The sequence below is a fragment of the Corylus avellana genome, chromosome ca4, assembly GCF_901000735.1.
Source record: "Corylus avellana chromosome ca4, CavTom2PMs-1.0".
Classification (NCBI taxonomy): domain Eukaryota; kingdom Viridiplantae; phylum Streptophyta; class Magnoliopsida; order Fagales; family Betulaceae; genus Corylus; species Corylus avellana.
Window position 1 is genome coordinate 20,668,040 of NC_081544.1, and position 21,980 is coordinate 20,690,019.

General features: G+C 36.2%; 3 protein-coding genes across 7 annotated transcripts; all 3 read right to left on the reverse strand.

Annotated features, from left to right (window-relative positions):
* Positions 1-1,139: 1,139 nt before the first annotated feature.
* LOC132179246 (uncharacterized) lies at positions 1,140-12,542 on the reverse strand. Of its 5 annotated transcripts, none has more exons than XM_059591927.1 (10): positions 12,350-12,542; positions 12,110-12,244; positions 11,859-11,975; positions 11,269-11,397; positions 10,463-10,639; positions 9,551-9,691; positions 3,481-3,666; positions 3,201-3,272; positions 1,692-1,892; positions 1,140-1,527 (listed from the first exon to the last, which is right to left on the reverse strand). In XM_059591927.1, exons 1-9 carry the CDS (start codon positions 12,467-12,469, stop codon positions 1,737-1,739), a joined length of 1,233 nt encoding a protein of 410 aa, XP_059447910.1. In that variant the 5' UTR covers positions 12,470-12,542; the 3' UTR covers positions 1,140-1,527; positions 1,692-1,736. The 5 variants fall into 5 exon arrangements, with proteins under 5 accessions (XP_059447910.1, XP_059447909.1, XP_059447908.1 ...); XM_059591926.1 differs by having other exon boundaries at positions 1,140-1,511; positions 1,732-1,892; positions 11,269-11,400; XM_059591925.1 differs by having other exon boundaries at positions 1,732-1,892; positions 11,269-11,400.
* A 703-nt stretch (positions 12,543-13,245) lies between these two features.
* Positions 13,246-14,121, reverse strand: LOC132178194 (uncharacterized). The gene has a single exon (XM_059590644.1). The coding sequence runs from the start codon at positions 14,119-14,121 to the stop codon at positions 13,246-13,248; it is 876 nt and encodes a 291-aa protein (XP_059446627.1).
* Positions 14,122-17,959: 3,838 nt separating this feature from the next.
* Positions 17,960-21,602, reverse strand: LOC132178195 (multicopper oxidase LPR1-like). Its single transcript, XM_059590645.1, has 4 exons — positions 21,393-21,602; positions 19,794-21,254; positions 18,465-18,559; positions 17,960-18,175 (listed from the first exon to the last, which is right to left on the reverse strand). Exons 1-3 carry the CDS (start codon positions 21,600-21,602, stop codon positions 18,506-18,508), a joined length of 1,725 nt encoding a protein of 574 aa, XP_059446628.1. The 3' UTR covers positions 17,960-18,175; positions 18,465-18,505.
* Between the last annotated feature and the right edge of the window lie 378 nt (positions 21,603-21,980).

The following is a 21,980-nucleotide window of genomic DNA, read 5'->3' on the forward strand; positions in this document are numbered from 1 at the left end:
CCCCAATGGGTAACTTAATTGGCTTGGAACCATGCTTTATGAAATGGAGGTCATTAGTTAGAATACTATCTTCCCCTTTTCTCTTTCCTTACATGGACATGTCAAAAAAAAAAAAAAAAACTAACAACATCAAGCCCATCAAATTTAACACTTCCTACTCCATAAAAATCCAACAACAATACAATTTTGGCCTTTAGATTTTATTTATTATTATTTTTTTAATATGTAATATATATTATAAAGTAATTATTGGTTATCCGGTTATTAAGCGCTTTTGTTAATTCCTATAACCACTAATAACAATTGGCCTACGCAGTTATGAGGTTATAGGGTTTCAATTATACGGTTAGAAGTTATTATCGATTAATAACTGCCACGCTTGTACACCCTTAGTTGCTAGTGCTCTAAGAACAATATAGATCTTGAACTTTAGTTTTATTTTTTCCCCTAAGTAGGACGGTTCTAACCTTTTTATTTTTGTATTTTTTTAATAATGCTATATACTCAACTCTCATTTCACTTTTATACAACTATGCTACTATAGCCATACCCATAAACTATTCGATCGTCCGTTATTAAGAAAAGAAAAAATCTAAGCAACTCAATTGAATGGGAATGCAACGGGAGTTTTTGGCAAGTTAGATTGTGACATAAATGATAGATGTGCGAGGCCCAGTAAGATTAAATCATGACGAATTATTGGACCTAGGTTAACTTTTTCACTTTTTTGTCTTGTCTCTTTCTTGATAGAAAGGTAGAGGCTTTCTTTTCAGAAAAGAGAATCCCATCACTTTTTGGTCATCAGATAATCGGTACAGGTAAAAATAGAATCAGATTAAAAAAAAAAAAAAAAAAAGCTGCTAGGTGTCCCAAAATTCTTCACAAATGTGAAAAACACTATTTTGAGAAGGAACGTAAGACAAAGGAGAGAGAACGATAATTTTTTAAGAAAAAAATGCTTGCCATATCATTAGGGAAGCATTTTGAGAAGAATCCCTTGAGATGTCTAGCATTATCCCCCCCCAAAAAAAAAACCATGTTTGTTACAAAATTACATCCATAATTAACCTAACACTAAAAAAAAATGATGTATGGGATGATCACACCATAACGCATGGTCATCCCGACGCGAAAATATCTTCATGAAATATGATAACCTCTATAGAAGTTATAAAAAGAGAAACAATGCAATTTTTGGTGAAGAGTTGTACGTATTACATCCTATAAATATGGAACGGTGTCGGAAAGTTCAACACACAATTTCAATCTGTCTTCCTGAATTTTAACCCTACCCGAAAAATCCTTCGAATTCATTTCTATTCAATCTCTTTCAATTTCCTTCAAATGAGATGTCAGCTACATACCCTCATTGATGACTTTGATGCGGCTGTCGAGCTCCATACGTGCTACTTTCAAGATGGCTTACATCATTGTCAACCAGCTAAGAGCTTGAAATGGACATTCAAAGTTGCTGATTGCCCATGCATTCTACCGACCTACCAATCCCATAGCTGCAAGCAAATAAGACTGCAGAATGTTTTGATCACAATTTAATTAAGAACAACATGTTGAATATCAGTAGACTTTTTTTCTTTTCTTTTCTAGCAAACATGAAAAACAATAATGAACCTTTTATGCTTTATGTTTCCTTCATATCAATTGACAAAATGTATAATAATGATCAGACTTACTGGGCCATGAGTCAGAATAATTTTTAAATAATTTCTCAACTTTAATCAGGTGATCCGCATGGTACTTGAAAATGCATAACCATTAGCTGTGGGAGTGCACGGGATGTTGTTTATTTTGTCCCTTCTGAGAGAATGTGGGTCTATTCCTGCCTTGTGAGCTGCAATGACACCAATGGCTTCCCAATAGTTTGAGACCTTGACCTGTATGAGAGATTGAATTCCGTTATGATACATGCACTTCATTTGGAACAAATCACTTTATGATATGTTCAGATGTGTAGAAATATATGATGGGATAAAATATAGGGTATTTTTGAGCAATTCCTGAGTCAAAGCGCTATAACAGATAACACTTCAAATGTTTTTTTTTTTTTTTTTTCTTCTGTTTTGATTGCATTACGTATTTCAAAAAGGTGTCCCATAGTTTTCCGTCCAAAAGTGTGTCGTCTGTTAGTGTTCCCCCACATGGGGCTGGCCTGCAAGTGGTTTACGGGCCACCCCCATAGGAGCTAGGGGTGGCCACAATCCATCCCCCAGCGGTGGGGTTTTTCTTTTTTCTTTTTTTCTTCCCTTTTTCAACTTTTTTTTTTTTTTTTTTTGATTTTTTACTAAAATTACTAAAAAATTAATATTTTATTTTGAAGTGGCAAAAATGTTGCCGTGACATTAACAAATGATACAATTTTGGATGGAAAACCAGCGGAAGGATTTTAGAGCTACATCTGCACTGTATTAAAGTTATCTATTTAATAGAAAGACCCAGCAGTGAACAAGTAAATCTAGAATAATTAAAGTACGGAATAAACTCTAGAAGAAGACATAATATTAGAGAATAATATAAAATATTATAATAAGATGGAAAAATGATTTCCAACTGTCACTAGGATAGTTTTCTCAATACCCTATTAGGGGATTTGACTCTTTTTCTTTTTTGTCTCTTCCGCTTTCCCATTTTCCCCCTATTTTTATCGCAAATTGTATATCTCAATCTAATCTAAGTTCATGACTTTCATAAAATTGTATGACATACAAATGTTGTACCTTGTACAAATTATAGTATCCAATTGTCCTTTTCTCCAAAATCTTTGTTTAAACAAGAATAATAAATGTATCTAGGTATTGCTTCAGAACCTAATTCCAAAAAATAAAAATAAGTCTTAAATAGACCCTTATATAACTTCACCCACAAAGAAAATATTAGTGCCCACTATTTTAAGGATAGATAGTAACAGTAATAACGACAGTAAATCGTATGCTGGTCTCACAACTCTAGGCTCACAACTCTAGGCATACTGGAAAAAGAAGTATGGATGCAGGTCAGGGTAGAAGTGGTCCATTGACGAAGTTCACTTGGACTTAAGCAAGTTCATTGATATGGTAAATCCTAATTAATGGCAGGTGGTACCAACTTCTTGAGACAAATTTGAAGGCATACCAACACGAGAACAACAACACCAACTTATTCATAGAAAGAACTAGAAAATGATGTACAAGAATTAGAATGCATACCGCTTCAATCCCAACTTTATCTGGTGTATCATTGAGAACTGTTTCATTTTCCTCCACAGCAATAATAAGTGTCTGTAAGAAAATCAACGTTAGTAATAATTAAGCAACTGGTAGTTAAAACCTGATTGCTCATCATCAAAATCAAAGAGGGTGTAAGATGGATAGAGGTGACTACAGAAGCCAAAGTTCCAACATGCCAATTTGCTTTTTCCGTATTCAACCACCATTATTAATCAGGAAAAGAAGAAAGCGTGAGAATAGATATGTCTCATATTTATACCTTGTTCCTTTTGCTTCTTGCAAAAGCAAGAGCACCCTCTCCTCCACAAGCATCTATAGGAAGAACAACACTATCAACATCACTTGCCAATATGCAACCCTTTTCCAGGGACTCATTGTTCTTCACCAGGTATTGTGGTGCATTACTTAGCCCAGCAAGCACACATGGCAAGAATGTGTGTCCTAACTGTTGCACAGGATTGGCATGTAAGAATACATAAGATAGAAAGAGAGATGTTAACTCACAAAAATCAACCTGAAAAAGCCTAGACATGGTAGGCATCCATGGAGAAGAAAATTTATTTATTTCTTTTCCAATGCTCTGTATTTGGAAAGATAATTTTATGTACTTTGTAATATGTCATACAACTCTTTGTGAAGAAAAGAACAAGAGAAGCTTTTTACATCCATACATGTTTGTTGTTTCTTTTCCTTCCATTTCGTATATCCTACAAAGGTATAAATACTTCCCATGGATCCTATGTTCTACAAATTTAACTCCATTTGTTCTGTAACACAAAGTCAAGGAAAGAAGTATAATCGTGAAGTTGAACAAGGCTGCTTGGCATTATACTTATGATGTTAATAGGCTATCTATTGAAATCAAGTAAATGCCGTTTTGCAACTGCAAAAACAAGTGGGGCCTTCCCAATCACATCTCCAGAATCTACCCCCACAACATAGAGAAAAGCCTTCACTAAACAAAACATCAAGCTTTCAGCAAAAGCCTGAGAATTTTTGTTATCTTCTAACCCTATCGATTTTCACTTTTTAATTTCCTCTTCACCTTTTAGATCCTTGCATTTTCCCACCTCTTCACACCAGTAAAGCAAAAGCTTGATCTACATAGCTCCATATCATCTTAGTTGCCTATATGTTCTTCAAGATGACAAGAATAATTGTGCTGCACTAGCATTTTTACAAACCCATTTTTTATTTATCCTTTCTACTCTCTCCAGTAATCAGTGAACATGACCTCTTTTTTATTAAAACAACTTGTTACTCTACAATTTGATTCATGAATATTTCATCTGATGACTTATAAATGTTTCCCTTCATAATGTATTGCTGATCGCACATGCCACACCCTTTTCTTAAGTATATCTTTTTATCTTTATATTTAATCAGAACACAGCTTTGGTATCAATAAATTATTGGCATACTTGGAGAGTAAATAGTCCACATTACCAGCATACATGAGGCAAGAAACAATTATCCAAAACTATGAACCCCCTGATAATTTTATGCTAAATTGTCACAAAGACTAATATAAGACATCCCTAGCTATGAATACATATTATTGCCTTCCTTCAACAGTAAACTGCAGATATATATAGATAAATAAAATTTATGTACCCCATGGCATTCCACCCAAGATCTTACACTCTACCTCTCTTTTATTGGGGCATGAGATTCTATTTGGTCCAGAAAACAACTGAATCTAAATAACTTTATTTATTTATTTATTATCAAACACCACAACATCAAAGAATTTTAATGGCCTCTTTTCACATGGACGAGATGCATTGGTGTTGTTTCAGGATGCTGAAGAATCAGGATGTTGTACAAGTTGGGAAGCCTTTATTAGAGCCCTATAGGTCTGATTAGGGCCTGACGCTTGTGATGACCCAATGGAGGCTCTTACTCGGCTTAAACAGACAGCTTCGGTGGCAACCTACAACACTCAATTTGAGTTGATATCTAACTGTATTAAAGGCTTATCAGAAAAACATATTGAGTTGCTTTTTTTTTTGATAAGTAAAAAAAACATATTGAGTTGCTTTTGAAGTGGTCTTAGGGATGACATTAGGCTTCTCGTAAGAATGCTTAACCCTACCACTCTCAATGCAGCCTTTGGGTTAGCAACGATGCAAGAAGAATATGTGAATACTAATAGAAGGAATTTGAGACGGATGGGGACAATTCAGGGAAATTTCCTGCAAAGTGTAACAAAGGGAATTCAGAAACTCTCTATCCTCATTCAAAGAATTTCACCAGCTCAAATGGCACCAGGGTCATAATTGTGAGGGGCCTAAGTTGTTTGTGATGGAAAGACTAGAGTGGAACCAAGAGGAACTAAGTCAGCAAGGGGAGAGATAGATGAAACTAGAGAAGTTGTTGATTTAATGGCAGATTTGCCCCTAATATCATTGCAATCAATCTTGGGGTCTCCAAATTCCAAGAACATGAGATTGTGGGACAATGTCAAGAATGTGTGGATGGTTATTCTGGTGGATACTGGAAATACTCACAACTTCTTAGATCCAAGAATTGTTAGAAATAGTCATTTATGCATCAATTCCTCTGAAAAAGGTAGCCGATGGTGAAGAATCCTTAGTGCAGGAAAGTGTAAGAATGTGGCTAGCTTTAAATGTGCAGAGTAATTTCTTCAAAGTCGATGCGTCTTTAACCATATCTGGTTGTGACATGATGCTTGGAGTCAAGTGGCTGGGAATCTTCGGCTCTATTCTTTACAATGGAATTCTGTAATGGGAGAACTATAAAACTTAAAGGGCTGAATCAACTCTTATGGACAGAGAAAGATTTTGTAAATCTACTAAGATGAACAGAAAGGGGCTGATTTTGCAATTTTATATATTATTTTGAAAAAGAAGTTTTTGTGCAAGGAAGGAAAGTGACCTCATTTCTAAGCTTTTGGAGGAATTGAAAGAAGTTTTTAAAGAACCTAAAGGGCTGCTTCCATCCAGGAGTTATGATCATCAAATCATTGTCAAGGAAGGTACTAAACCAGTTAGCATTAGACCATATCACTATCCTTATTAACACAAGACTGAGATTGAAAAAATCGTTTGGGAATTACTAGAATCAGGAGTCATCAGACCAAGTTAGAGTCCTTTCTCCTCCTGTTTTGCTAGTCAGGAAAGTTGCTGGAAGCTGGAGGATGTGCATGCACTACCACGCCCTAAATCAAGAAACTGTTGAAGATAAGTTTCCAATTCTTGTTGTTGATCAATTATTAGATGAATTGTATGGAGCTACAATATTTTCAAAACTAAAGGGGCACTATGAGCTTTTAGTAATTACCTTCTAAGCTTACTAATGCCCCCTCAACCTTTCAAGGGTTAATGAATGACATTTCAAACCCTATCTAAAAAAATTGGTCATAATAATTTTTTATGACATCCTGGTCTACAACAAGACCCTAGAAGATCACTTGAAGCAATTAAGGGTTTTAACAGCAGCGGCGTCAGTTATATGCTGAAAGATCAAAATGTAGATTTGGTTGTAAGAACATGTATTACTTGGGGCATCTAACCTCAAAAGGAGTCAAGGCAGCCCAGTTAAAATGGAAGCTATTGTAAAATGGCATTTTCCTAAAACTTTATGAGGCGTTTGGATGGGGGTAATCTTTTAAGATTCCTGGGAATCTTAAAAGACTACCTCGTTTGGTAACATTCAAGTGAAGGGAATCCAGATAGCCAGGGGAATATGGATTCCCTCCCAACTGCCTATTGCTGGGAATCTGGATTCCCTTCTAAAGATATGTGAATTCATATTTCCTTAGCCATAGGAAAGTTTGCTTTATTTTAAATGACAAAAATGCACACATTTCGTTGTATATAAAATTTGTTATTGCCATTTTTTAATGCTACTTTTTGGGTTTGATTATGACCATTTGTAAAATTTGTGTACAAAAGTGAAGAACTATTTTATTCCACGAAACAGGAAAATGAACATTAAATTTGTATATTAAAGTGAGACAGTTTTATTCCACAAAAAATGGAAATGAACAGGACTTATTTGGTTATAGATGAAAAATAAAGAAAATAAATCAAATAGTATAGACAAACTGTATATTGGAAAATGAAAAAATAAATAAATAAATAAAAAATAAAAATACCACAGTTTATATATACCTTTTCTTCCTTGTCATCTTTTTCTTAAAATTGTAAATAATTTTGTATCAAACAGCTTATACACTTGAAGAGAGAAACATAAGGATGAAAAGAATAAATAATTTCAACAAGATGTCTAAGAATATACCAAACATGGGAATCTCATATTCCCGAGAATCCTATCGTATTCCGAATTCCCAAACTTAGTAACAGTCACATTCCTAAAAATCCAGATTCTCAAGCATCACATTCCTAAGAATGTGGGTGCCAGGGGAATGTTAGATTCCTTCAAGGGGGGTTTTAGGTTTGATTGGATAATAAAGAAAATTTAGCAAGAACTCTGGGTTAATTGCTGCCTCTCTCACAGAATTTCTCAAAAAGAAATTATTGATGCGGACAGACAGAGCTAAAAAGGCTTTCCTAAAGCTCAAAACCGTTGTCAGAAGTCTACTTGTTCTTACACTGCCGGATTTTTCAAAATATTTTATCATTGAGTGTGATGCTTTAGGCGAGGAAAAAGGGCAGTTTTGAGATCCATTTTTGTCGTTATGAGGATCCTACATTTTGCTCCAACAAAAATTTTAGACTTTATTGATCACTTTTTATTTTGAAGGGTCGACCCAATAAATATGGCCTCCATTTCTAATTTGCACACACTTAGACTAATAACTCCTCATAAGTTGAGAGTTGCAAAGCCCTTCCTTTAATTCTTTGCTCAAGAAAGCAATCAGTTTTCCATCCTGCATTAAAATTGCACTAATTCACCTGAAGCATCACACTCAATGACAAAATGTTCAGAATATCAGGCGGTGTAAGGCTAGGTGGACTAGTGACAGCAGTTTTGAGCTGTAAGTAGGCCTCTTTGGCCCTATTAGTACACAAAAAATAATTTTTCTTGAGCAATTTACGAGGGGCAATAATTAACCCATGGTGCTTGATAATTTTTCTATAGTATCCTGTCAAACCTAAAAACCCCTAAACGCTGTAAGAAGGCCTCTTTGGTCCTCTCAGTACACCAAAAAATAATTTTTCTTGAGCAATTTGTGAGTGGGGCAATAATTAACCTATAGTTCTTGATAATTTTTCTGTAGTATCCTGTCAAGCCTAAAAACCCCTAAAGGCTTTAAAGTTTTAGGAAATGGCCATTTTACCATAGCTTCAATTTTAACTAGGTCTACCTTGACTCCTTTCGAAATTAGTTGCCCCAAATAATCCACTTCCTTACAACCAAATCTACATTCTGATCTTTTAGCGTATAACTCATGCTGCTATAAGATTTTTAACACTAGCATTAAATGTTTCAAGTGATCTTCTATGGTCTTGTTGTAGACCAGGATGTCATAAAAAATACTAGGGACAAATTTTCTTAGACAGGGTTTGAAAATGCCATTCATTAAACCTTGAAAGTTGAGGGGCATTACTAAAACCTAATAGTGCCCCTTGTTAAATCACTATTTGTCTCAAAACCTTAAGTTGATTGGAAAAAATAAATTTAATCATTTAATTTAAATAAGAACACTCCCCCTCAAGTGTGGGTCTAAACTCCCCCTTAATAAGGGAGGCCCAACACGTAGGATATTTAATTGAAATGGGAGGTGAATGACCGAAATAGGGCTCAAACTCAGAACCTTTACTCTGATACCATATTAAATCACTACTTGTCCTAAAAGCTTAAGCAGATAGGAAGAAATGAATTTAATGATTTAATTTATATTCTAACACTCCGAATGAGTCATAAAGACAATTTTGGGCCTCCAGTCTAACCCTAATCTAACGGTATCCCGATCTAAGGTCTAATATTTTGAAAGTATTGTAGCTCCATACAATTCATCTAATAATTCATCAACAACAGGAATTGAGAACTTATATTTAATAGTTTCTTGATTTAGGGCCCAATAATCTATACACATCCTCCGGCTTCCATCAGGCAATCTGACTAACAAAATGGAAAAGGAGAAAGGACTCTGACTTGGTCCAATGATGATTCTTGATTCCAATAACTCCTACACAACTTTTTCAACCTTAGTCTTCTGATAATAAGCATAGCGATATGGTATAATGCTAACCAGTTGAGTACCTTACTTGAGAATGATTTGATGATCATATGCACTCACATACACACAAGAGAGAGAGAGAGAGAGAGAGAGAGAGAGAGATATTCACCCCTATATTTTAAAAGCTTATACTTTCTTTGTTATCTTAAGAGTTGCTGACCTCCTCAGCAGCCGCTTTTGGGCACAGCGATAGGCTCAGGGGAAAGGGTGATAATGCAGGAGCATGTGCACAAGGAATTTGGAATTCCTGCACCACCAAATGACTTATAACCGCCTCCACTCCTGCCAATAGATCTATTCCCTGCAAAGGAAAGAGAACAAGGCATAGTGAGATATGAACCTGAATAGTATGAAATGAACTGAAGTTGCTTCAGCTAAAAACCCATCATGAACTGAAACGGCCAAAGATGCCAAGTTTTTGGATCACCTTATGAAGTAAATCAAAGCCAACTTGGTAGCAAAGTGGTGTTTCAATGACAGAAACCACACCTATGTGCACCACGCTGATGCTCTTCCTACAAGTTATGGGGTAGAAAATGACTCAAGCATTGCTCTCATACACTTAATGAACCACATCAACCCACAACCATAGACACAAAGTTGACATCCAGAACTATTACCAAGATAAAAAAAAAAACAAAACAAAACAAAACTAAGGAGTACAGGAATTAATATAAATGGTATTTAGCTGAATTTTGATTATAAATATTCTAAAAGTAATCATGGACATGTTTGAAAGGAAAGAGAGGTAGCATGGGAAGTAGAAAAGTTAGCATACAAGTTATTTCAGTCCAAACTTTCAGATTTATCTGGAACTTGCAATATTTGAAAAGAATTCAATTGTAAAGAGAAAAATAAATAAATAAATAAAAATAAATTAGCTCTCATACGTCAAGTCAAAGCTTCTATAATGAAGAGCTTGTTCAACATGTTGGGCAGCTTAAACCTACAACATGCCTTGACATGCTCATTGTGTTCAACATTGAATGATTGTAACAGGAGTATGGCCTAACCAAAAAATAGATAAATAAATTACAATGCAATGTAGTACCCAAAGCCATTAATGACATACCATTCCTTGCCGATAGTCATCTGTGTCTTCAACATCATCATCTGGGAAGCGTCCAACAACTGCAATGGCATTAACCCCTGACCAGCTAACTAAAGTCTGTACAGCTCTCAGTAATGACTCGGGGTGTTTAATTCTCCCTGTTGATTGCCCACTCTTTGGATCAACCCACTTTTCTACCTGTAAGAGATATATTGGGTTCTTGCACTCACAATGGAAGAAAAAATCTGTTTTTATGGCTAGGCAATTCAAAATTTATCTAAAACCACAATAATTGGAAGTAGGAAAGACTTTTGGTTATGAATGAGAAAAAATATTTAAAATGTCAAAAAAAGAAAATCTCTATCAAATATGTGATAAGATAAAACTAAAGAAAACATTTGTTTTGATAATGAAGAACCCCTCCAAAGCAGGATCACTTCATGTATCCACCCCTGTCAGGTAATCCGCGGACCCGTGTAACTCAAGAAAATATTATAAGAAATAAGTTGAAATATAACAAGAACTTCTCAAATACAGCATGATTACTCACTAATCAGGGCCTTTTTTCTTCTTTTTTTCACTCCCACTCTTTACAGACTTTCATAACCATGCCCCTCATGAAGTTAGATCACAAGCAGATATGTGATACAGCCTATTTATCAATTATTAAGTACTTGACCCCCAAACAAAACCATTTAGCAAATGAAAGCATGCTATGTAATTCGATTAGCATGATTCCTCTGTTAGCATAGCTCTATTTAAAACGACCCGGCTGAGTGAATTCACCAAATTCTACTCCATATCTAAGCTAGACTAAAAATGGGTACCTCCAAAGGGGTGTCAGTTACAATATATTCCACCATAGGCAATCCAAGGGAAGCCCTTACAGCATCAGCCACTTGTAAATGGCGTATCTGAAGCTCTTCCTCTATCCCAGCATCAAGAACCAATCCCACCTGCTTCACATCACAAGTTCAATACACAATTACATGACATTGGTCGAGCAAATAACTGTTTGATACATGACAGCACCTTGTCACATGTCTTTAGGGGATAATATGTATGATCACCCCCAGCTTTGTCCCTATTCTAATGCCACCCCCCTCAGATTTCAGTTGTTTTTAATCTTAATTGTTTTAAAATTACTTCGGTATAAAGATAACGTGTAATGTGCCCACATAAATATCATGTGACACACTTTCATCAGCAAGGCATAGATGTGTGATCAAAATAATCAAAAACAGAGAGGTTAGATTAGACAAGGGCCAAGTTGAAGGGGCAAAAATATATTTTAGCCTCTTTTTTTTTCTTTTTTTTTCGGCTGAGACATGTGACACATAATAACAATGGGAGTTACTATATAAAACTAACAATACAATCCTATCCTGCAGGATAAAAGAGACGCATTAGAACACACTCTATTTTGGTGTACAGGCTGCAGGGCCCATGATCCTTCAGCAAAACGGTCAAGAGCATGACCTTCAACGTACAAAACATTTGGCATGGGCCAGTAGAGCATTGCTGCATTAAGCACCTGCAAAAGGGCTGATGAAAATGAAGCAGAATCCAATTTCTGAAAACCATCTAGCCCGCGTTACAGACCCAAAGCAAATGACCAAGCTACCCTAATTCAAACAAACCCAGAGTGAGAGTGTGGAGGCACGTTACATTGGGGTGAGTGATGAGGCAATCGACGACGGAGGAGAGCGCGCGGGCTACGGGCAGAGCGTCGCCGGCGAATCCACCAATGGCGGCTCCTATCCCTGTCGGGACTATCATCACGCTCGTGTAGTCCCTCTTAAACTGCGCGTCCAAACACAAACCACAATCTCATTTCTCTGCCCTCCCCTTTCTTTGAATTTACAAACAGCAAAAAGACGAAGAGAATCAGTGGTCGAGGAAGCTCACCTTGCCCGAGTGGTTCGAAGTGAAGCAGGAGACGCGTAGTTTAGTGGGCGTCTGGGATTTCGCGACGAAACGTTTTTTGGCGGCGAGAGAGGGGAGTGGATGGTTGAGATGGACTGCCATTTCTGCCGGCGTGTGGATTATTGTGCCGTCCAGGGAACGAGGATAAGGAGTCCCGCTTTGTTCTCAACCTGTTTTTGTGTTTATGAACCTCTTAAGCTGACGAAGCCCATGGACGATAATTCTATCTATTTATTTATTTATTTTTTTAAAGAGATGCTATCTATTTTAAATTGCCATAATTTAAAGTTTGTGAATTTAACCGATTTATATTAATTTATAATTTTAAATATTTTTTAAAGTCGCTTTAATATTGACTTAACATACTGATAGTTTTAAATCTTGACTATAAAATTGATATTATTCATTTCAAATAATATAAAGGATCCTTGTCCCATCACTAAAGATGTTATCGACCCAACTAACTACTTGTTCCTGTCCATTTTTTAGTAGATTGAGTTACTGGGATGCCAGTGACAGACGTTGTATGGGAGCAGATCTTAGTCCCTTTTTACTATAGCGATATGAGTAATTTTAGAAGTCACTTTTATGTTTATCTAATAATGATGTGGCTCTTCAATTCAAAAAAATAATAATAATAATAATAATAAAATAATGATGTTGCTCTTAAAATTACTATTTGATCAAAATTCAACAATGATTAATCATAAGGTCAATAATAATTTTAAGAGTCACATCATTCTTGAAGTGACAGAAAAAAAAAAACTTATAGCATTACTCGAGCAATATAAATAAAGGAAAATGATTAAGGCACAATTTTTTTTTTTTTTTTTGAAGAATAATTTTGGAATTTCATTCAGGCTCTAAATGAGCAAAAATCAAGAAGAGGGAAAGGATTCCTCTCTCCTTACGATACCATAGATACAAGAAGGTATGGAAGACCACCTCATCGTGTCTATGACATGGTTTCTAGCTCCAACAGCTAGTGCATGGGCCGCCGCATTTGCCTCCCGTTTGGCATGAGTAAAGCATGCTTGGTTCAAGGCTTGGAGAGCTACCTTGATATCCTCTATTAGATGACCATGCATACTTTGACATTGGTTCGTTGAGTTCACATCGTTTACTACTTGCAAAGCATCGCCCTCGAAAATTGTCGACCTGTAGCCTTCTTCTCTGCAGAACGTCACAGCATATAAGGCTGCCAGAAACCATCCTTTGTCATTTCGAGCTATGATCCCCAGCCCAATACTTTTGTTATTCCCATCTACAGCTGCATCCCAATTTATTTTGACCCTTCCTTGTGGTGGAGGTTGCCATTTGATCCTTTCAGGCTTTGGTGCTGGTCGTCCTTGCTGTACAGTCTTGTCGTTAATCTTCTGGAAATAGGCCAGAGCGTTGTTGGCCTCCCTCATGATATGCGAGGGATGTGTGAAGCTTCCTTCATGGATGTATTCATTTCGACGTATCCAGATGCGACGAGCCGTTATCGCAAAAAGCTCTACCTCAGCCATCTCGCAGCGGTTCTTCACCATCTGAAAAATCTCCATGAATTCTCGCCCTCCAGATACACACTTCTGTAGTTTAATACTGCCTTCTCCCCAAACGTCATTAGCTGCCGGGCAGTCCCAGCAAGCATGTCCTACTGTTTCTTCCTCCCTTTGGCAGATTGGGCAGAGATTATTATCGCATATCCCACGGCGGAAAAGATTAGCCTTTGTTGGTAGCAAATTATGGCATGCTCTCCACAGGAACATTTTCACAGCATTAGGAATATTTAACCTCCAGCAGGTTCGCCATTCCTCATTGGGTTGATGCTTCGTTGAGCTCTCTGGAAGATTAAGGCACAATTTAAACTCAACTTTGTCCCAACTTTTAGTTTAAAAATTAAAAACTGCCTATGGAGGAGAGAGAGCCTTAAATTAGAGAGAGAAATTTGCTCTACAAATTGGGCCAAAGTTGAGTTTAAGTTATGATTGTATTACACTTCGGGCATCATTTGTGATTGTTTGCCTTGAATGTTTAATAATTTGAAATGCTGTATTTATTATTTTCAATATGATTATTGGGTGAGTGGGAAAGACCCCCTCTCTACCTTCGTAACCCCTTTGCCATTTATTGCTTAAAAAAAAAAAAAAAAAAAAACAATTGGGTGATGAGTCTTGGTTATTTTTATGCTGCGTAAAGATTTATAGACGTATTATTTTTGTAAAACCATCCCCTTAAAAGGGCATTAAAACAATTTGCGAAATTCTTGAAGGTCCCTATATCTTAGGAAAAAACAAAAAACAAAAACAAATATTGGTCAAAGGCTAGCTAAATATATTTAGATTTACCTTTTAAATTAACTCTTGATAAATATATTTTGTGTTGCATATTTTAGGATTATATAATATATAATTATAGTTATCAGAGATCATGGAAAACAACAATAATTCTAATGAATCAGAAAATTAACACAAGGCGTTAAAAAATAAATTACAAGTTATAGTCATATGTTTTAAATATTCATTAGAGTGTATTAAATTGTTTACTTATTTCACTAAATATATTTTTGAATATTTTTTAATCTTGACCCCTCTCTATGGTCTTCTTTATTTTTTATCTTTCGTAATCTTGTCTTGGTTTGATTCGAGCTAATTGATTGCTTTGATTCATGTGCAGTAATTATTGCACATTATTGCGACTAATATGGATACCGTTTATTTGTCAGTACGGTGCATATTCCTTATGAACAAGAGAATCCAAACCCAACAAGGTTGGTTGATCATTCTAGTTAAATCAGGCTCGTCCTTTAATTACATGTGTTCGTGTTTAAATTTTTTAATGAGTTCTCCTTTTTATGTTTAGTTGTCTTATCTCTTTGTATACATTAATTATCAACTGCATTCATAGATAAGATCTTATTGTTGGGATGAATATGGTTCTTAGATTTTTAGCATATATGCTATTAATCAACTTGTCACATGTTATTATTCTATTTATAGATGTCACTTTTAGCATATATCCTGAAAGCACGTAGTTTCTACCCCATCCCCTTCACCCATTGCCCAGGTCAACTATGCTATGAAATGGGAACCACAACACGAGGATCAACTAATTGACATTCTTAGAAAATTCCTTGAAGAAGGAGTTCGACCACCATATGGGAAACACTACATTTCTCGCATTTCCCATAAGCTCAACAAGCGACTTGATGACGGTATTCAGTACACGGATGAATAGGTTGGTATGAAAATTGCTCGCCAAAGAGACGCGCATGCCTGTTACATAGGCCTTAGAAAAGAGAACTTTGGTATTGGGTTTGATTGGGATGATGATACTGAGATGATCTTTGCGACTCTAGAGCAATGGGGAACATATCCGAACGGTAAGTCGTTACCTTTAATATTAAAATTTAGTTATTCTTATGTCCATTGACTTACTAATTTAAGGTTGTGCTTCTTCTTTATGTATGTTTTTTTGTTTACAGACTCCAAAATTGAAAAAGTACTACAAATTTGAAAATGGTCCACCTCAGAGCTATTGGAAATTATGCTACATCTTTACGGGGGCAACTGTCACTGGAAAGCACCGATATGCTAGCACACAACCCCCACCCCCCCTCAGCCACCCCCCCGCGGACTCCGATCGTGATGAGCATTGCATAGATCACAATCTCCTTCCGGCCATCGTAGATCTAACTAAGGGTCCCAGTGTCCCGCATGAAAGTCAAAAGGGAAATTAAAGGCAAAGAGGAAAAGTGACCCACTGCAATCCTCGCATTCTAGCAAGTGTTCCTCACATGGTGAGTTGGTTTACACTTGGATTTTCAACGAATTCGATTCCATTCACGAAAAAGTCATTCGGAAGTTGAAAATCGGCAATGGTGTTGCATCAACTGGGGATGTTATGTCTTCCAAGCCCCCTGTCTCCCAAGATCCTGCTGAAGATATTGTGGACATAATTAATGTTTTGGCTAATGAGATTTCACTGCTTCCTTCTGCATATTTGGAAGTGTGTAAAACCCTCATAGACCCGACTTGGGCAAAGATACTCTTAAAAATGAAGAACGCAGGACAACGTCATTGGCTACTGTCCTTCATTCCCTCCCAAGATCCTGTTGAAGATATTATGGACATAATTAATGTTTTGGCTAATGAGATTTCACTGCCTCCTTCTACATATGTGGAAGCGTGTAAAACCCTCATAGACCCAACTTGGGTGAAGATACTCTTACAAATGACGAATGCGGGACGACGTCATTGGCTACTGTCTTTCATTCCCTTCGGCGATAATTGATAGAATAATTTACGTTTTATGTGATGTTTTTATTCTCTGTCCCTTTAATGACTTATTAACTAATTGTGTTCGTATTGAGTTTTTAAATTTGATGGTTGTACGGATGCTTATTCCCTAATATATATGTGGATTTTAAAATCTATATTATGTTTGAAGTTTTTAAATCTAAGGTTGTATAGTATGAATATGATTTAAACATTGTATTACATTATGCATTAATACTGACTACTGATAAGTGACATTATGCATTCTATTAAAATGTAGGTTTGTAAACATGGATGCAGCTGAACCTTAGCTGAAAACTTTCAAATCACACATTGGGAGGATATTATCGGCACATCTTCTGATTTTTATGCTCAAAAGCTCTCAATGACCTCTCAAAAGTTTCTCTTGAACATTTACAAATAAAGAGTTTGCCTCACGTTCTGTCTCTTTAAATATGCAAATTTCTTGTTATGTGCACTAAGATTAGCAATTTTTTACACAATCTGCAAATTCAATACAAAATTAGCAGGTAAGTTGGCTAAATACTCTGGTTTATGATTGAGACGTGTATGTTGGCTATTCAATTACCAAAGAGGGCTGTTAGGCATCCCAACACTTTTTTTCAAATTTTTTTTCCCAAATAATCTGGATCCCTCATTCATTTTTTATTTTTTATTTTTAAAAAAACACAATATAAATTTATTTAATGGAGCAGATCATTTGGGAAAAAGAATTTAGGAAAAAGAATTAGAATGTCTAATATTATCTGTTACGAAAATAAAAAACCAAATTTCTTCAATGCAGATGAAGGAAAATGGTAGCAACCGGTTAATTAAGTTAGAGGCTTTATAGGGTAACCCCAAACTTACTATTCAAGCTTGCCGAATGCGAAGAAAGACTCCTCTCTCTGTCTCTCTCTCTCTTCTTCAATTCTCATTTTCTCTTCCTCACAAACTGAATTAGCACTTTTTTTTTTTTTTTTCGCAAAGCTGGCCGAACCAGCTTTAAAAATTTTGAATTTAACCAAATACACATAAATTTGAATTTATTCATACTCATATAAAGAAGTAAGCACCATACATATTGTACGACATATATATATATATATATATATATATTCAATTTCCAATCTCCACAAACAACAGACTCTTTCTTTCTCGATTGATCGCCTTAGAGCATTCACAATGGAAGAGCCAAATATTACTTTTATCTAGAATAGCTCTTCAAATGTTCAAAAAACCTCCCACATTGAATGAGCCAAAAATATATGTAAAATAGATATTTGATTAGAAGAGCTAAAAAAAAAGTTAAATGTAGCAGCACTTTTTAAGGGAGCCATTTTATTTTTTAGTGTTTCTCTCTCCTGCTTTATCTTTTTCCCAAATCTTTTCTCACCTTTTTTTTAGAAATATAGCTAATCGAATGTGGAGACACTTAAAAATGGCTTAGCTAAACTAGATAAAAGTGAGTTTTGAAGAGCTATTTTACATAAAAATATGGCTCTTCCATTGTGAATGCTCTTAGTGGATGTAGAAAGCTATGGTCCTGCATGTAAAAAGAGAAAATTTTACAGATTATGAGACATATAAAATTAGTAGTAATGATATTTAGTATAATGTTATAAGACTGTTATACAATTGGAATGACGTGATAGCAAAAATTAGCCTTTGATGTATATATATATATATATTTTTTTTCATATGCACATAACGATCAAAGAATTGATTTTACTATCACATCATCAAATTGTATAGCAGTTTCATAACAGTTTACTAAATAAAAATATTATAAAATTAGTATAAAAGACGAGTAGGGAGGGTTAGAGTGTGACAACCTTGGTTAGGCTCTTCACATCTTTCTCATGGCCCTTCTTAATTAATTGATTAACTTTAAGGGCCTCATCATCTCGTTGTCTTCATGATCCAAGATCTGTATATTTGAATGGCCATATTAAATCAAAATGAAAGAACCAATCTTATCTAACAGATTTTTTTATCTGGCATGATAAAAGAATAAAATAAGGCGAACTTCACTTACCCCTAAAGTTTTTTACATTTTTGTAATTATACGCTTAAAGTTTAAAAAATTTAAATGTCAGGTTGCCATGTTTAAAAATTTTGTAATGTCATCCATTAATTAGAATCCTCTATTAAATCTAACACGAGACACCAAAATACGTTTGATTTATTTTTTTTTAAAAAATAAATAAAAATAAAAATTTGCAGACCCATGGGTCAAGTTGTTCCGTTTTTTTTTTAAAAAAAATAATTATTTAATTAAAATAATTTTGTATTTTTATAAGTTTTACAGGGGTATAAGAGACATTTCACCCCCATTAACTTATTGATTTAACCGTAAATCCTAATGGTAGGAGTGACATTGCAAACTTTTAAAATATAAAAACCTGACTTGTAACTTTTTAAATTTTAAGACAATGATTGCAAAAATGTCGAAACATTAGGAGTAAAAGCACTAGCAATAGTTTCTCTTAGATTTTCTTTAAATTTAGAAAACCAAATTACTTTTTTGCTTCTCTATTCAAATAAACTCCACAAGAATTGAAATGTGCTTATATATATATATATATACTCGCACCCTTCTAGATAACAAGATGTTTTAAAGTTGTCGGGTTTTTAGAGTTGTAAAAGCGAACATTATTGTATCATTGAGATGGATTGTTACAAAAGGAGTATTACATGAGGCTTTTCATGAGTTTTTATTATGTTTTAAGAAAAATAACGACATTTAAAAAAAGTCTCTTCTTAGGAACTACCAGCGAGGTTACTTATTGTTTATGGACTGGCCAACTCACAAGAGTTGGCGACAAGATTCTCATTGGAACAAATTAAGTATACCCTTGGTTTTCTAAATTCCTAGAATGGATTTTAAAGGAACGGCTTGCATTTCTGCTAAAATCTAATCTACTGTTTGGCTCTTAGAAAGAATATGAAAAAAGAAAAAACAAAAACAAAAAGGAAAAATACTTGAAATTTTTTGAAAGCTATTTTTGTTTTAATTTTATCTTAAAGGACCAAACCAAAAACAGGCCAGGTTAACCTGGTCGGATTGCATCACCTATGTAGAATAAATTATTTCTAAGTTAACGAATATTAATGATGCGAAAACTTGCTGAATTAATTAAGCAGAGATTTAAAATACTTACATGGCAATGGTATACGTAGCCTGGCGCCGCAGTTGCATCAAACGGATACGATGCATTAGAATGTATGTAAGAAAATCTGACTAAAATCTTTGTCACAAATCCGGGTCGCATCTTGAACACGTTCTTCCACCCCTTCTCGTATGCCGGCACCTCTATCCTTTTGCCACGTGCATGCTTGCTTATTTGGCACTTGATCGCATCGTTCATTCTCATCATGCAATTTGTAAACTCTTTCAAGTTCACCAGCTCAGTCTGATCCATCGCCACAAAAAGCCCCAAATGAATGTGTAAGGGGTGATTATCCTGCGTCAGATTGATCACGTACCACACTTCGGTGGTCCCCACTTTTGGGGTTTCTGTGACCCGTTCTTCCAATGTTTTCCCATTCAAATATAGATGAGTTGGCTGATTAGCGGCGCTCGTGTACTCGTACATAGCTATATACCTGGTGTGCGATGCACCGGATACATCAGGACCAGGGTAATGCATCAACTTCTTGGCAATTTTCCACGTGTCAACCTCAGGACGATTCAGGATGATAAACTTCATGACCTTGCTATTCCCTTCGTTGACCGGGCTACCACCTGGGTAGGGATACGGTGCATCATTTGCTAGGATAGCAATATCGGTCTTTGAGTTGGAAAAGTCAACAACCACGTCAGCAATCTCAGACGGGCCTAGTAAAATCTCATTGGTCACGACCGGTTGGTTAAGATAAGCCGAATCAGATCCCACGTGGGTGAATCCAAGACCGTTGATGAAGAAGAACCGAAAGAACCTAGCATTGCTGGCATTTAGGATACGAAACCGGTACTTACGACGTCGTACTGTCAAACGTGGCCAGGCCTTCCCGTTCACTATGATAACGTCACCAAAGTATTCCGGCCGCCAATGGGGGTGTATGGAGGGGTTATCCCCTGTGGAATTCATGTATATAGAACCAGTAGTACGGAAGCTACGATCAAATACGATCAAGGATCGATCAAATTCGTCACCGCTAGGAAGTCCAAGTGGGGCCTCCAGTTTCGGGTGGCGGATTATGTAGGCCCCAGCCAAGCCAGCTAGGATGTTGATTCTAGTCAACCCCATGGCATGATCATGGTACCAAAGGTTTCCAGGTTGTTGTTGGTTGTGGTAGTGATATGTTTCGTTGGTCCACGTGGGTCCCTTTTCTTTGAATCCTGCGGTGAACCATGAGCTGAAGTATCCATCACTCTCGGGCTCATCGATGCCACCGTGAAGATGGACCACGGTAGGGATGCCCTTCCCCCTATTGGCTGGTACGGCAGTTGGGATGGTGGTGTCCCACTGCAGTATGTGGTTTGGAGGGAGGTGATTTTGCCACGTCACGTAGGTGTCGATTCCATGCAGGGCCTCGATTGTTGGACCAGGAACTGTTGCGGTGTCCTTAGATACACCGTAGGCGTAGACGGGTGTTGAAGGGAGATTTCTGTGGAATTTCTGAGAAGAGCAAAAGCAAGTAACATCAGTTGATAACTTCGTTGAGGGAATCAGAACTTGAGTCAAACTCGTTGCAACAATGGAAAAAGAGAAAAGAATCTCGTACAAAACCAAAAAGAAAAAGAAAAAGCATATTACCCATTTCTTCTTGAACATGCCAATCTCCAGTGACTTGGATTTGGGAATACCAGACACAAGATGGAAGCCTAGGATTTTGGGAAGATGTGGAAGCTGATCGACGAACATTTCCAAGTTGGATGAATTTAGAAGCCTAGCTTGGGGCAAAGAAGCGGTGAGTACTCCTAATAAAGCAAAAGAAATGAGACGAAGATGCAAAATTGCCTCCATGGTGTCTTGGTTGCATGCAATTAAGTGTATAGAGATTAGAGATGGAGAATGACAGGGAGAAATGGGTATACTTAAAGGGAGTGTGGGGGCGTGTGGCGTGTTCGTATTAGATAAATACATATATATCTCATCATCATCAGTAGAATCTTGGTGAGAATTAGTGGAGGCATTACTTTTTTGGGTGGGATCTGAGATATCAAATAAAATAATCACAATAGTAAAGACTAGAGACCATAAAGACGTGTTCAATTTCTTGGCGTGCAATATATATATATATATATATATACACACACGCTAGTAATCATCTGAGATAAGGATGTTGGGAGGGATATATTACTTGGGCCGGTCCCGTAGGCTACAAACCCGCCACACGCCCTC

Excerpts from the sequence above, each read along its gene's own strand:
- LOC132178195 (XM_059590645.1), bottom strand. The coding sequence starts at position 21,602 with ATGGAGGCAATTTTGCATCTTCGTCTCATTTCTTTTGCTTTATTAGGA. Across the intron at positions 21,255-21,392 it reads GCATGTTCAAGAAGAAATGG|AAATTCCACAGAAATCTCCC; the intron begins GTAATATGCTTT and ends TGCTCTTCTCAG. Across the intron at positions 18,560-19,793 it reads GCTACGTATACCATTGCCAT|ATCTTGGATCATGAAGACAA; the intron begins GTAAGTATTTTA and ends TCAAATATACAG.
- LOC132178194 (XM_059590644.1), bottom strand. The coding sequence starts at position 14,121 with ATGTTCCTGTGGAGAGCATGCCATAATTTGCTACCAACAAAGGCTAAT.
- LOC132179246 (XM_059591926.1), bottom strand. The coding sequence starts at position 12,469 with ATGGCAGTCCATCTCAACCATCCACTCCCCTCTCTCGCCGCCAAAAAA. Across the intron at positions 10,640-11,268 it reads TAACTGACACCCCTTTGGAG|GTAGAAAAGTGGGTTGATCC; the intron begins GTACCCATTTTT and ends TATCTCTTACAG. Across the intron at positions 9,692-10,462 it reads ATGACTATCGGCAAGGAATG|GGAATAGATCTATTGGCAGG; the intron begins GTATGTCATTAA and ends TTTCCTTTGCAG.